General features: G+C 45.9%; 1 protein-coding gene across 1 annotated transcript in view; it reads right to left on the bottom strand.

Moving 5' to 3' along the window:
- The window catches only part of COL24A1 (collagen type XXIV alpha 1 chain), a 505,872-nt gene that overhangs the window by 432,450 nt on the left and 59,210 nt on the right, over window positions 1–14,212 (bottom strand). The window contains exon 2 of the mRNA XM_068239109.1: window positions 6,321–6,385. Coding sequence (XP_068095210.1) covers window positions 6,321–6,385 — 65 coding nt within the window. The remainder of the gene's footprint in view (window positions 1–6,320; window positions 6,386–14,212) is intronic.

Here is a 14,212-nt window from a genome sequence, read left to right as displayed (position 1 = left end):
TTCTCACATGACATGCTGCAGCTCAACACAATAGCACACTGCCTGGCTGTGAGTCTGTGACAAACAAACTGCTCACCCTCAGGCCTCAGCCACTCCATTCCTCCTCAGTCAGGACAGCAGTGTCACCTCCTCCCTTCTGCTGTGCAAGTCAAATGCAACACTGCTGCTCTCCTGCCTCCCCCGCCCTCACTCACTGCCAGACTCCTCACACAGCGCAACAAGCTGCTTTTCCCCAATGCTGCTCTCCTGCCTCCCCCCTCCTCACTCACTGCCAGACTCCTCACACAGCGCAACAAGCTGCTTTTCCCCAATGCTGCTCTCCTGCCTCCCCCCTCCTCACTCACTGCCAGACTCCTCACGCAGCGCAACAAGCTGCTTTTCCCCAATGCTGCTCTCCTGCCTCCCCCCTCCTCACTCACTGCCAGACTCCTCACACAGCGCAACAAGCTGCTTTCCCCCAATGCTGCTCTCCTGCCTCCCCCCTCCTCACTCACTGTCAGACTCCTCACAAAGCACAACAAGCTGCTTTTCCACAATGATGACCTTTTCACCTTACTCTTCTCTCGCTTCTCCTCCTACTCTGACTGCATGCTGTTAGTGTAAACACAGTACAAACATGCCGCCCCTGTAATTTCTGCTGCCTGATGCAAATGTTTCACCTTGCTTCATGAGAGAACCAGCCCTGTCCAAATATATAAAACCAGAAGAGAATCATTACCAGAAAACTGAAAGCTCTCATCAGGCTGACGATGAGGCCCAGTAACAAGGCCTCTCATCGCTGGCTGTCACTTATTTACTTTTCCATTTGTTTAAAGACAAGCTGTAGGACAATGTCTTTCAAGCCGTCAGCTCCTCCCCCACAACACCCACCAGCAGATCAGCCACAATCGTGTCCTTTCTACCACCGCGCAGTTCTGACCGGACAAAATGTCACAAGTCCAACAGATTTTCCAAAGGTCATGAACTGGTTCTCATGGAGGAAATGTTATGATGCATTTAAAGGGAGTCTTAGTTTGATACAAAATAGGCTGTATGAGACATTGTTATAACTGGAGCTACTTAAAAAGGCCCTGTAGTGACATATAATAGAATGCAGCAATCGCTTTTACAGCAATTTTCCTGGTTTCAGCATCGGAAACATTTACTCACTTCTACAAACTCAGGCAACACCTGCCACAAACCCAGACAACACCTGCCACAAACCCAGACAACACCTGCCACAAACTCAGACAACACCTGCCACAAACTCAGACAACACCTTCCACAAACTCAGGCAACATCTGCCACAAACCCAGACAACACCTTCCACAAACTCAGGCAACATCTGCCACAAACCCAGACAACACCTTCCACAAACTCAGGCAACATCTGCCACAAACCCAGACAACACCTTCCACAAACTCAGGCAACATCTGCCACAAACCCAGACAACACCTTCCACAAACTCAGGCAACATCTGCCACAAACCCAGACAACACCTTCCACAAACTCAGGCAACATCTGCCACAAACCCAGACAACACCTGCCACAAACTCAGAAAACACCTGCCACAAACTCAGACAACACCTTCCACAAACTCAGGCAACATCTGCCACAAACCCAGACAACACCTTCCACAAACTCAGACAACACCTTCCACAAACTCAGAATACACCTTCCACAAACTCAGAAAACACCTGCCACAAACTCAGACAACACCTGCCACAAACCCAGACAACACCTTCCACAAACTCAGGCAACATCTGCCACAAACTCAGACAACACCTTCCACAAACTCAGACAACACCTTCCACAAACTCAGGCAACATCTGCCACAAACCCAGACAACACCTTCCACAAACTCAGGCAACATCTGCCACAAACCCAGACAACACCTGCCACAAACTCAGAAAACACCTGCCACAAACTCAGACACCTTCCACAAACTCAGGCAACATCTGCCACAAACCCAGACAACACCTTCCACAAACTCAGACAACACCTTCCACAAACTCAGAATACACCTTCCACAAACTCAGAAAACACCTGCCACAAACTCAGACAACACCTGCCACAAACCCAGACAACACCTGCCACAAACTCAGACAACACCTGCCACAAACCCAGACAACACCTGCCACAAACTCAGACAACACCTGCCACAAACTCAGGCAACACCTGCCACAAACTCAGACAACACCTTCCACAAACTCAGACAACACCTTCCACAAACCCAGACAACACCTGCCACAAACTCAGACAACACCTTCCACAAACTCAGACAACACCTGCCACAAACCCAGACAACACCTGCCACAAACTCAGACAACACCTTCCACAAACTCAGACAACACCTGCCACAAACCCAGACAACATCTGCCACAAACCCAGACAACACCTGCCACAGACCCAGACAACACCTGCCACAAACTCAGACAACACCTTCCACAAACCCAGACAACACCTGCCACAAACTCAGACAACACCTGCCACAAACTCAGAAAACACCTACCACAAACTCAGACAACACCTTCCACAAACCCAGACAACACCTGCCACAAACTCAGACAACACCTTCCACAAACCCAGACAACACCTGCCACAAACCCAGACAACACCTGCCACAAACCCAGACAACACCTGCCACAAACTCAGACAACACCTTCCACAAACCCAGACAACACCTGCCACAAACTCAGACAACACCTTCCACAAACCCAGACAACACCTGCCACAAACTCAGACAACACCTGCCACAATCTCAGACAACACCTTCCACAAACCCAGACAACACCTGCCACAAACCCAGACAACACCTGCAACAAACTCAGACAACACCTTCCACAAACCCAGACAACACCTGCCACAAACCCAGACAACACCTGCCACAAACTCAGACAACACCTTCCACAAACCCCGACAACACCTGCCACAAACCCCGACAACACCTTCCACAAACTCAGACAACACCTGCCACAAACTCAGACAACACCTTCCACAAACCCAGACAACACCTGCCACAAACTAAGACAACACCTGCCACAAACTCAGACAACACCTTTCACAAACCCAGACAACACCTGCCACAAACCCAGACAACACCTGCCACAAACTCAGACAACACCTTCCACAAACCCAGACAACACCTGCCACAAACCCCGACAACACCTTCCACAAACTCAGACAACACCTGCCACAAACTCAGGCAACACCTTCCACAAACCCAGACAACACCTGCCACAAACTCAGGCAACACCTGCAACAAACTCAGACAACACCTTCCACAAACCCTGACAACACCTGCCACAAACTCAGGCAACACCTGCAACAAACTCAGGCAACACCTGCCACAAACTCAGACAACACCTTTCACAAACTCAGAAAACACCTGCCACAAACTCAGGCAACACCTTCCACAAACCCAGACAACACCTGACACAAACTCAGACAACACCTTCCACAAACTCAGACAACACCTGCCACAAACTCAGACAACACCTGCCACAAACTCAGGCAACACCTGCCACAAACTCAGAAAGCATCTTTCACAAACTCAGACACCTTCCACAAACTCAGGCAACACCTGCAACAAACTCAGGCAACACCTGCCACAAACTCAGGCAACACCTTTCACAAACTCAGGCAACACCTGCCACAAACTCAGACAACACCTTTCACAAACCCAGACAACACCTGCCACTAACTCAGACAACACCTGCCACAAACTCAGACAACACCTTCAACAAACTCAGACAACACCTGCCACAAACTCAGACAATTTTTCCCAAATGCTAACATAGTGCACACTGCCTTTTCCTGAGTTTCCTGCCACAAACTCAGATTATACCTGCCACAAACTCAGACAACACTTGCCACAAACTCAGAACAAACCTTCCAAAAACTCAAAAAACACCTTCCACAAACTCAGACAACACCTGTCCTAAACTCAAATTACACCTGCCTCAAACTCAGGCAACACCTTCCACAAACTTGGGCAACACCTGCCAAAAACTCAGGCAATACCTGCCACAAATTCAGACAAAACTTTCCACAAACTCAGAAAACACCTGCCACAAATTCAGACAAAACTTTCCACAAACTCAGGCAACACCTGCCACAAATTCAGACAAAACTTTCCACAAACTCAGACAACACCTGCCACAAACTCAGGCAACACCTTCCACAAACTTGGGCAACACCTGCCACAAACTCAGGCAACACCTGCCACAAACTCAGGCAACACCTGCCACAAACTCAGGCAACACCTGCCACAAACTTGGGCAACACCTGCCACAAATCCAGACAAAACTTTCCACAAACTCAGGCAACACCTGCTACAAACTTGGGCAACACCTGCCACAAACTCAGACAAAACTTTCCACAAACTCAGACAACACCTGCCACAAACTCAGACAACACCTGCCACAAACTCAGACAACACCTGCCACAAACTCAGACAACACCTTACACAAACTCAGACAACACCTGCCACAAACTCAGACAACACTTGTCACAAACTCAGACAACACCTGCCACAAGCTTGTGCAACATCTGCCACAAACTCATGCAACACCTGCCACAAACTCAGACAAAAGCTTCCACAAACCCAGACAAGACCTTCCACAAAATCAGACAACATCTTCCACAAAATCAGACAACACCTTCCACAAAATCAGACAACACCTGCCACAAACTCAGATTACATCTGCCACAAACTCAGGCAACATCCCCACAAACTCAGACAACACCTGCCAAAAACTCAGACAATTTTTCCCAAATGCTAACATAGTGTACGCTGCCTTTTCCTGTGTTTGAGTTAATGGGAGTGTGAGTAACATCCCATACGCAGTGGTAAGCTATTTTCTTGCACCTTCCCGTATTTGTTCTTCTTTTCTACATTTGTACTGTCTCCTAACCGGCTGCTAGAGGCTTTGACTGGCTTCATTGACTTAGATACTTACTCAAGACTCTGGATTCCATAGAACCTTCCTGGTCTCTCCATCTACTTGTTCCACCGCTGTCCCCTGTTTGGGACTCCTTGGAATGCTTTGTAAGCACTAGCGACCCTGAGCACTTCCAAAGATGGTCACATCTGTACTGCGCATGTGCGAGTCTGCACTCCCGAGTGTGCACTACAGATTTGATTGTTTTTCGGAGGCACTTGGGAACACAATGACTTCTGAAGGCTGCCCAAGGAAGGCTGAAGACATATTACATCTGCTCGGGAGGACGGAGAGAGGATCATGAAGGCGAATTTCTAAGTCTTTTTTTTAGCTCACTTCAGGTTCATTTTAGGCAAGTTTTAGTGCCAGTTCACACTAGGTCCGGAAGCGTATCCGTTTTTAAAACCTCATCAAAAACGGAGCCACGGACAGCAATGTTAAAAATAGCAGCCATCTTCACCCAAACAAAAAACTGATCCGTCTTTGTTTGCGGGGATTGGTTTTCAAAACCTGAACGGAAGGTCCGGATCTGCTGCATTTTCACGCAACGGATCTGGATCCTGACACTCGCAGGGGTATTGGCAGGCAATAGAAAAACGGATCCCCCTCTACACAAGCAGATTTGGACACAGAAACGGATCCGTTTCTGTGTCACGGCCTGTGGGGGGAGAGGGGGCCGCCATGCTGTAGGGTTATAGCAACCAGGACGCCCCCCCTCCCTCACCTGGGTCCCCCGTCCTCGCTAACCTCTCCAGCTAATTTCAATAACTTAAATAATTTAAAATGAATCTAATCTAGCAATGTAGCAAGAGGCGAGCTAATGCAGCAAGGGGCGGCGAGCGGGGAACTTAATTCCTTGCGTCTCACCACTGCCGCGTCACTTCCTGAAATGCCGTCCAATGAACAACTACAGGAAGTGACGCGGCAGTGGTGGGACGCAAGGAAGTAAGTTCCCCGCTCGCCACCGCTTGCTACATTAGCTCGCTGCTTGCTATATTGCTAGATTAGATTAATTTCAAATTATTTAGGTTATTGAAACTAGCTGGAGGGGGTAGCGGGGATAGGGGACCCAGGTGAGGGGGGGGGGCGTCCCCCCTCTCCGCCGATCGCTGCCACCCCCGGCCCCGCTACCCCTCCATCCGTTTTTTTGGCCATCTAAAAAAACGCAAACGGATCAAAAATGCATGCTGCAAGAGGGCAGCATGGATCCGTTTGCGTTCATTTTTGCCAGGATCACGGACCGCAGGCTCCGTCCTGCAACCGTGCCTAGTGTAGACCTAGCCTTACACTATGCCGGCACGGCAGGTGTAAAAGGGGCCTAAAGTTGTTGGCTTGAAGAGTCACAAAATACCTTAAATGTAAAAACAAACAAAAAAACAAGATCAAGAAGAGGCTTACCTTGTGCTTGTTTCTCTGCAATTCCAACAGCGGTGCATGCTGCTATTAATATGAGGAGTTTTATCCTAGAATAAAGAAAAAAATGATCATTACGTTCAGCTCCACAGTTTCAGAAACAAACAAAAAAAACAATCAAGTCCTATCAGTCGGCATTCCGATAATCGTCTGTATATTTGCTGCTGCCAGATTCCTAGTTGCACCTCTGGTTCATTCAGCTACATTCATATACTACAGGTGACCGTTAAAGAGACACTGAAGCGAAAGTTACGATATAATGAATTGTATGTGTAGCACGGATAATTACTAGAACATTATTAGCAAAGAAATTAGTCTTATATTTTTATTTTCAGTTATATAGTTTTTTTTTGTTTTTTTTTTATAACATTGCATCATTCTCTGATATTTGCAGTTTACACACTACTCAGCACTCTAAATAGTTTCACAGAGCAGGCCAATGACCTTTTGAGCTTTCCTCTACAGAAAAAAAATAAAATACAGTGACAGACAGTTGATGATAAGCTTCAGAAGACAGAGCTCTCTGCGACTTTGAAAGTTGGAGAGCTCAGTGAAGCTCTTTTGCATAGATGACTACTGGAGTCTCTTAACTCTTCCTGTACTGGAAACAATATTAGACTCATAACTCTGCTGCTAATGTTCTATTTCTTGGATGTAATACACATACGAATCATTGTATCATAAGTTTATTTTCACTTCAGATTCCCTTTAAGGACCGTCGTAGCTGAGAATCTAGCGGGTGTACAGGAACATCCTGATGTAGCCTATGGCAGAAGAGGGTTCTGCACAGTAACGGTGGCCTCAAGGAGGGTCTGGAAAGCCTCTGGACCAGGGGTAGGGAACCTATGGCTCGGGAGCCACATGTGGATCTTTTGAGAGCTACATCTGGCTCACATACAAATCAGTAGGGGTTGATTTACTAAGCTACACTGCTCAAGCAGCGCAGCTTAGTGTGGCAGCACAAATACAATTTTCAAAGTAGACACGCTACTGCTGTAGCATGCACTACTAACTTACTCACGATACCTAAAACGAACGGCTGCTCCAATGTTTCCACTCTGTCAGGTCCAGTGACTTTGTAGGTTGAGATTCCTGCACTTTGATTGGCCCAATAGGCTGCCTGTCACTTGGCAGGCAGCCTATTGGGCCAAAGAGCGGGGATCTCGTCCTACAAAGTGAATAAACCCCCAAGTCAGCTAGCTAATTGTACAAGCTGTAAATCAGTATTTCTCCTGTCTGGCTCTCAGGGAAATTGCTGATGTTACTGAAACCCAAGAGAAGCTGTAGATGTGTCTGACACTGCCGCTGCCTGGCGGATCAACTGTATACACATCAACGGGGCAACATGGCCCTCTGCTGCACATGCGCACTGTCCCTGTTTGAAACATATTGTATGGTTCTCACAGAATTACATTTTAAAATATGTGGCGTTTTTGGCTCTCTCAGCCAAAAAGGTTCCTGACCCCTGATCTGGACCATAAAGGCTTTGAACTAGTGATGTAACTATCTATGGGTTAGTGCACACCAAAAATCGCTAGTGTAATCGCAAACTTTTCGTGATTTTTAAGCAATTTTTAAAAGCGATTCCAGGCATGTACCTGGAGATTTTCTATTTTTGCCTTGCGATATTTGGAGCGTTTTTTTGTGGTGATTTTATTCTTCTTCTACACTTTGACCTGGAAGAGATCAGCTTTTGTAAAAAAAAAAATGCTTGGAAAATCGCTGTTCTAGCGTTTTTAGAGCGATTTTCCACTTTTCCTATACTTAATATTGAAGCTGAATTGCTTCAGGGCTCGTTCCCACTATCGCGAATCTGCATGCGTCCAACGCATGCAGATCCGCACGTGTAATGCAAGTGGATGTGCCTGTTTCCACTGTAGCGTTGTTGAGGTGCGTTTTTTTCAGCGTGAAAAAAACGCACAAAAGAGCCAACGATTTCGCCTGCGTCGGGAATCCGTGCGAATCGCCGCTAATGTATTTAATAGTAAAAACGCATGCGTTTGTTACATGCGTTTTTACCCGCGATTTCGCGTGCGATTTCGCACCTTTTTCAATTTTATTTAGCCCTGGCAGTGTCATGGTTAATTTCGCATGGCACCCTGCCATGCGAAATCGCATGCGAAATCGCGGGTAAAAACGCATGCGGAAACGCATCCACATGCGTTTTTACAAGCGTCGGAATGCGGCCGAAATCGCGTCGCAACAGTGGGAACGAGCCCTCAGAAATGCTGCAGGACCTGCATTTGCATTTGAGAAAAATCACATCGTTCTGGTGTGATCCATCCCATACAAATACATTAGCCAACCGCTTTTCAAAGCACTAGCATTTTTAAAAGCTCTCAGAAGCGCTCTTGGTGTGCACCAGCCCTAAATTTTACTCCCTGACCCCACCACAGGATTAATTTAAATGCACTCTGGAATCAATTACACCTCAAGGACCATCTCTGGTGTCCATACAATCTGCAATTTTCTTATTATTTTGAATTCATCTCAGATTATGAGTAATCATTTTTGGAATCCTCAATGGCCAACAACAATCCACTACCATCCATTCCAAAGAAAAAACTATCATGACTGATTCATCATTTTTATTTTGCAGTAAAAACCAGATCTGTCACATTTCCACTGCCTGCTGTAAAGGCCGGCGCCCACTACGCAATTTTTCCACCGATTTTTCTGAGAACCGGCAATTTTCGAGCAACAGGAGATAATTTCCGCCATCTTGCGATGTGGGTACAGGCGTGCGATTTTACGAACGACGCTTAGCGAGACATGGATACTGAACGAGGGCCTATGCAATGACCCTGCCAGCGCCCTCTGCCGCAGGGTCATTTAAAATACTGATTTGTGCGGTGCGGCGATCCCATGGCCGGCTGCCAAGCCATGTGATCACCATAACGCACAAGTGTAAAAGCAGCCTTAGACCAAACACCATGCTTCAAAGCAACTCACTAAGCATAATGCATATAAAATACATTTTTTACCCAAGCCCTGAAATCTGTATATATATGGTGAGGACTGAGCCACGTTCATAGTCTGCGCCATTTATATCACACAGTGTCCTGCTGGTTGGTAGCTTTTTTTACAACAAAATCAGCACAAATGAACTTACAAACCCACCATACCTCGGGCTGTTTGGTCAATCTCACTTGAAATACTTGACATTCTTTTTGTCATGGGAACACTCTACATATAGTATTACCAGCTGGCCTTGAACATATGAGGCTTGTGGGACCTGAGCTCGCTGTCTGCTCCGCACCTGATGCAGACAATTTGTTTGCAGATGGAGATACATACAAATGCGTCCACTGATGTTCAGTCGCTGGAGTACAATGAAAGAAAACACTGCAACTTATGAGAGACGTGGAATGTGGACAGATGAACACTGACAGTTAGACATCTCTGTTGCTGCCTGAATGTGCGCAGATGAACACTGACAGTTAAGACATGTCTATTGCTGCCTGAATGTGGACATATGAACACTGACAGTTAGACATGTTTATTGCTGCCTGAATGTGGGTAGATAAACACTGACAGTTACACATGTTTATTGCTGCCTGAATGTGGGTAGATAAACACTGACAGTTAGACATCTCTATTACTGCCTGAATGTGGGTAGATGAACACTGACAGTTAGACATCTCTATTTACTGCCTGAATGTGGGTAGATGAACACTGACAGTTAGACATCTCTATTACTGCCTGAATGTGGGCTGGTGAACACTGACAGTTAGACATCTCTATTACTGCCTGAATGTGGGTAGATGAACACTGACAGTTAGACATCTCTATTACTGCCTGAATGTGGGTAGATGAACACTGACAGTTAGACATCTCTATTACTGCTTGAAAGTGGGTAGATGAACACTGACAGTTAGACATCTCTATTGCTGCTTGAATGTGGGTAGATGAACACTGACAGTTAGACATCTCTATTGCTGCCTGTTGGCCTTTGCTACCTGCGGTTCCTTGCTCGTAACGAGCAGAGACTTTGGCCTCAGTTCTGGTAGGCTTAACGTCCATTTTAGCGCATAGATGGTATTTATAAAATGTGTGGTATTTTGCAATATTTTACTGAAAATCGGAACTCTCAAGAAAAATAGGGGACGTGTTAGAACATAATTTACCGATCAGTTTAAGACCTGCCTGTACCTGGTGGTAAAGTCAATTTGTATGCATTTTGCAGTTTTAGTGGAGATCCTATGCAGGCTGTAGTACTCCAAATATTTACTGTATTTTTATAGGGATGAATATATATATATATATATATATATATATATATATATATATATATATATATATATATACTTTCCCTAGGTTGCTACATAATCAAATAACCCCCCCCCCCCCCCCCACACACACACACACACACACACACACACAAAACACCTTCCAAAGACTATCCTGACTTATTTATCTATTTAAGTATTTATATAGCACCAATATATTATGCAGCACTGTACAGAGTATCAGTATATTGTTTTGTCACTAACTGTCCCTCAGAAGGGCTAACAATCTAATCCCTACTGTAGTCATATGTCTATGTATGTGTTGTGTTGTGTAGAGTGTGTATCATAGCCTAGGGGCAATTTAGGGGATGGCAATTAACTTATCTTTATATTTTTTGGGGATGTGGGAGGAAACCAGAGGAAACCCACACAGACACAGGGAGAACATACAAACTCCTTGCAGATGTTGACATGGCTGGGATTCAAACCAGGAACCCAGCGCTGCAAGGGGAGAGCGCTAACCACTACGCCACCATGCTGTCCTTACAGAAGACAATTAAAGACTATTATTATTATGTATTACTGCTGAAATACTGCACTTTTAGGCTCTGTTCACACCCACATCTAAAAACAAAATCACTGACGACAGCAATTTTCGTTTTTTTGCATGGTTTTTTCCCCCTCCCAGCGCTCCACTGCACGGTACGATTTTGTGCAAAGAGCATTTCTAAGCGCTTTTGCAGAGTGATTCCGTTTTTTCATTTCCTGACATCAGTCAGGATTTGAACTCTTTGACCCGGAAAAGAATAAATACAATACATTTATTCATAAAAACATAATCGCCGCATAAAGTGATTTTGTGAGCGTTTAGCGCTCTTCCTATACCTTCCATTAGACCAAAGTTGCCCCAAAAATGGTACAGGCACCGCTTTGCGCTCCGAATCGCACCTCCTCATAGAGATTCCTTGCACACGCGTTTTGTGGGCGATTTTGAAAATCGCCTACGCTTGAAAAAAGGCCAAAAACGCCCTAGATGTGAATAAGGCCTTACCGCATTCTCCGCATGTTTTACAACACGTTTTACCGAAACATTCAGAAAAGCGGGAAAAAACTTTCAAAATTGCCCAAAAAAACCCTGGAAAATACTATTTGTGGTATTTGACCAACAAAAAAAATATTTACCACACATAGCTACTATTGAGCTCTTTGTCTCCCATGGATGAAGATTAATACTGAAGGTGCCCACTAACAGTACAGTTTCCTGAACGTTCAACCATCCAATCTGATGGCTGCAATAAATCGAAAACGATTGCTTGGGCCCACCGATGCAGGGGACATGACAATCAATCAGATCACATAAAAAAATGACTTGGAAATGCGGATTGATGGACCACTGAATAGAACGATCGTTAATCAACGATCGGAACCATTAACAGTACCCGATCTGATCGATTGTGCGGTCGATCACTCGGGAGACTGCAACGTTAATGAGCACCTTAAAGTGAACCTCCGGACTAAAAATCTACTCAGCAGAACTCAAAAGGCTTGGTGTTTGTTTAACAGTTTCACAGCATCAGAACTTAGTTTTTCTTACCAAAGCATCATTTTTAGCTGCATTTTTTAGCTAAGCTCCACCCATCAAAGAAAACTGCCCGGGCTTTTTTTCCCTGATGCTGTGCAAAGCATGATGGGATTTCCTATGTTGTTATTCACGTTGCCTAGGAACTGGGAGGGGTGATCAGCACACAGGACAGTTGGAACTGTGTCTCATGCTCCCGGTCACCTCCTTTCAACCAAAAAAGATGGCTGCCATCATGAAATCAAACATTTGCCTGTTCTTTTAAAACAGTGTGGGTAAGAGATTATATTACCTATCTATTTTATTTAACATAACTAATGTAACTTAATGACAGCATGTTTGTTTAGGCTGAAGTTCCTCTTTAAGCACGGTGCTCTCCAACTTCACATCCAGTCCTGTTAGACTTTCACTGGGGTTTGTGGCCAAGTCTCCATCATTACAGCAGCTCAGCCTTCTGTTGGCACCACTGACCCCCTTCCTTATGCGTCAGTTAGAGGGGTCATGGATGGTACTGGTATTCACATTTCCCTACCTCAACCTATTGATCCGCTGGAGGCAGAGCAAGATCATCCACCGGGCAACCTAAGAAGGTGCTTAGGGCCTAGAGGATGTCGTGGGGCCCACCTGCCACCTTCTCTGACCTCTCTCCAATTCAACCAATCAAAAGGACCACAAGGTGCCCCCCCTAAATTTACTACCTTGCCTAGGGCCCCATTATATCTTAATCCATCACTGCCTGGAGGTGGTGTGGGGGTCTGCAGAAAGCAGGGCTGCACACGATGCAATGCGGGGGTGTGGCGTGGTGCATATTGAGAAGGGGCAGAGTCTGGACAGTGGAGTTAGATTCAAAATGGTGTTGATTTTAGAGGGCCAAGTCCTGCTCAGAGGGTGTGGTCATGTAGTCCCTGAACTTCAAATAGCCTGTAGGTGAATATGGAGGAGTATAACGTGTACATTGGTTAGTTAGTTGGCAAAGGTGGACTGGAGGCATTACTTAGTAAAAAAAAAAAGTATGGGACTGTGATTGCACTTATCAGCTGCTGGTTAATTCATCAGCAGTGTTTCTTTCTCATTTCTACTACCGTAATTCCACACATGTTACAAAAGCTTCTTTAAACAAATGTCAAGCGTACTAATATCCAAATAGAACAAAAAGCAATACTATGCAAGTTGCAAGTTAACAACATCACATTGTCCTTTGTCCTCACAGATAATTTCCTGATTCTCTAGTTAGTTATGTTTCCTTGTGTGAGTAAACAGAGGTGCCAGAAGGATAAAATAAGCTAAAACTTTTACAATTAGGGAGTAGCAATTGTGTACTTACCTACTCCAAAGGACATAATAGACAAAAGTGTTTAGGTTTAACAATTGAAGTTTACTGATACACTCCTCGGTTTGTAACGCGTTTCGCAGGTATGACCCCGCTTCATCAGACAGTCAGGTCGGAGTATATAACAAAAAGCCATCCAGGTCTGTGCCAAGCCACTCTGTGGAAACACAGAGGCGCTTGGCACAGACTTGGACGCATAGCTCCCAAGTGTCCCTCTTTTGAAGGGACAGTCCCTCTTTGGGTACCCTGTCCCTCTTTCTTCCTTATTTGTCCCTCTTTCAGGACTGATGAAAAGATTTCTGTTTAAGTGACTCTAAACTTTATTCCCATGCTTTAAAGAGACTCTGAAGCGAGAATAAATCTCGCTTCAGAGCTCATAGTTAGCAGGGGCATGTGTGCCCCTGCTAAACCGCCGCTATAGCGCCGCTAAACGGGGGCCAGTTCACCCCCAAACCCCCCACTGCGACACTTGGTCGCAGACTTGGTCGCTCCTGGAGGCAGGGCTAACGGCTGCAGCCCTGCCTCCAGTCACGTCTATCAGCGGCGCATCGCCGCCTCTCCCCCGCCCCTCTCAGTGAAGGAAGACTGAGAGGGGAAGGGGAGGGGCGGAGATACGTGCTGACAAACGCGTGTGGGGCAGGGCTGCGGCGGTTAGCCCTGCCCCAACCAGGAAGCGCTCCCCCGCTGAAGCAAGGGGATTTGGGGGTGAAGGGACCCCCGTTAAGCAGCGGGATAGCGG

This window comes from Hyperolius riggenbachi, chromosome 6 (assembly GCF_040937935.1).
Source record: "Hyperolius riggenbachi isolate aHypRig1 chromosome 6, aHypRig1.pri, whole genome shotgun sequence".
Lineage (NCBI taxonomy): Eukaryota > Metazoa > Chordata > Amphibia > Anura > Hyperoliidae > Hyperolius > Hyperolius riggenbachi.
This window is presented reverse-complemented; position numbering and strand designations above follow the sequence as displayed.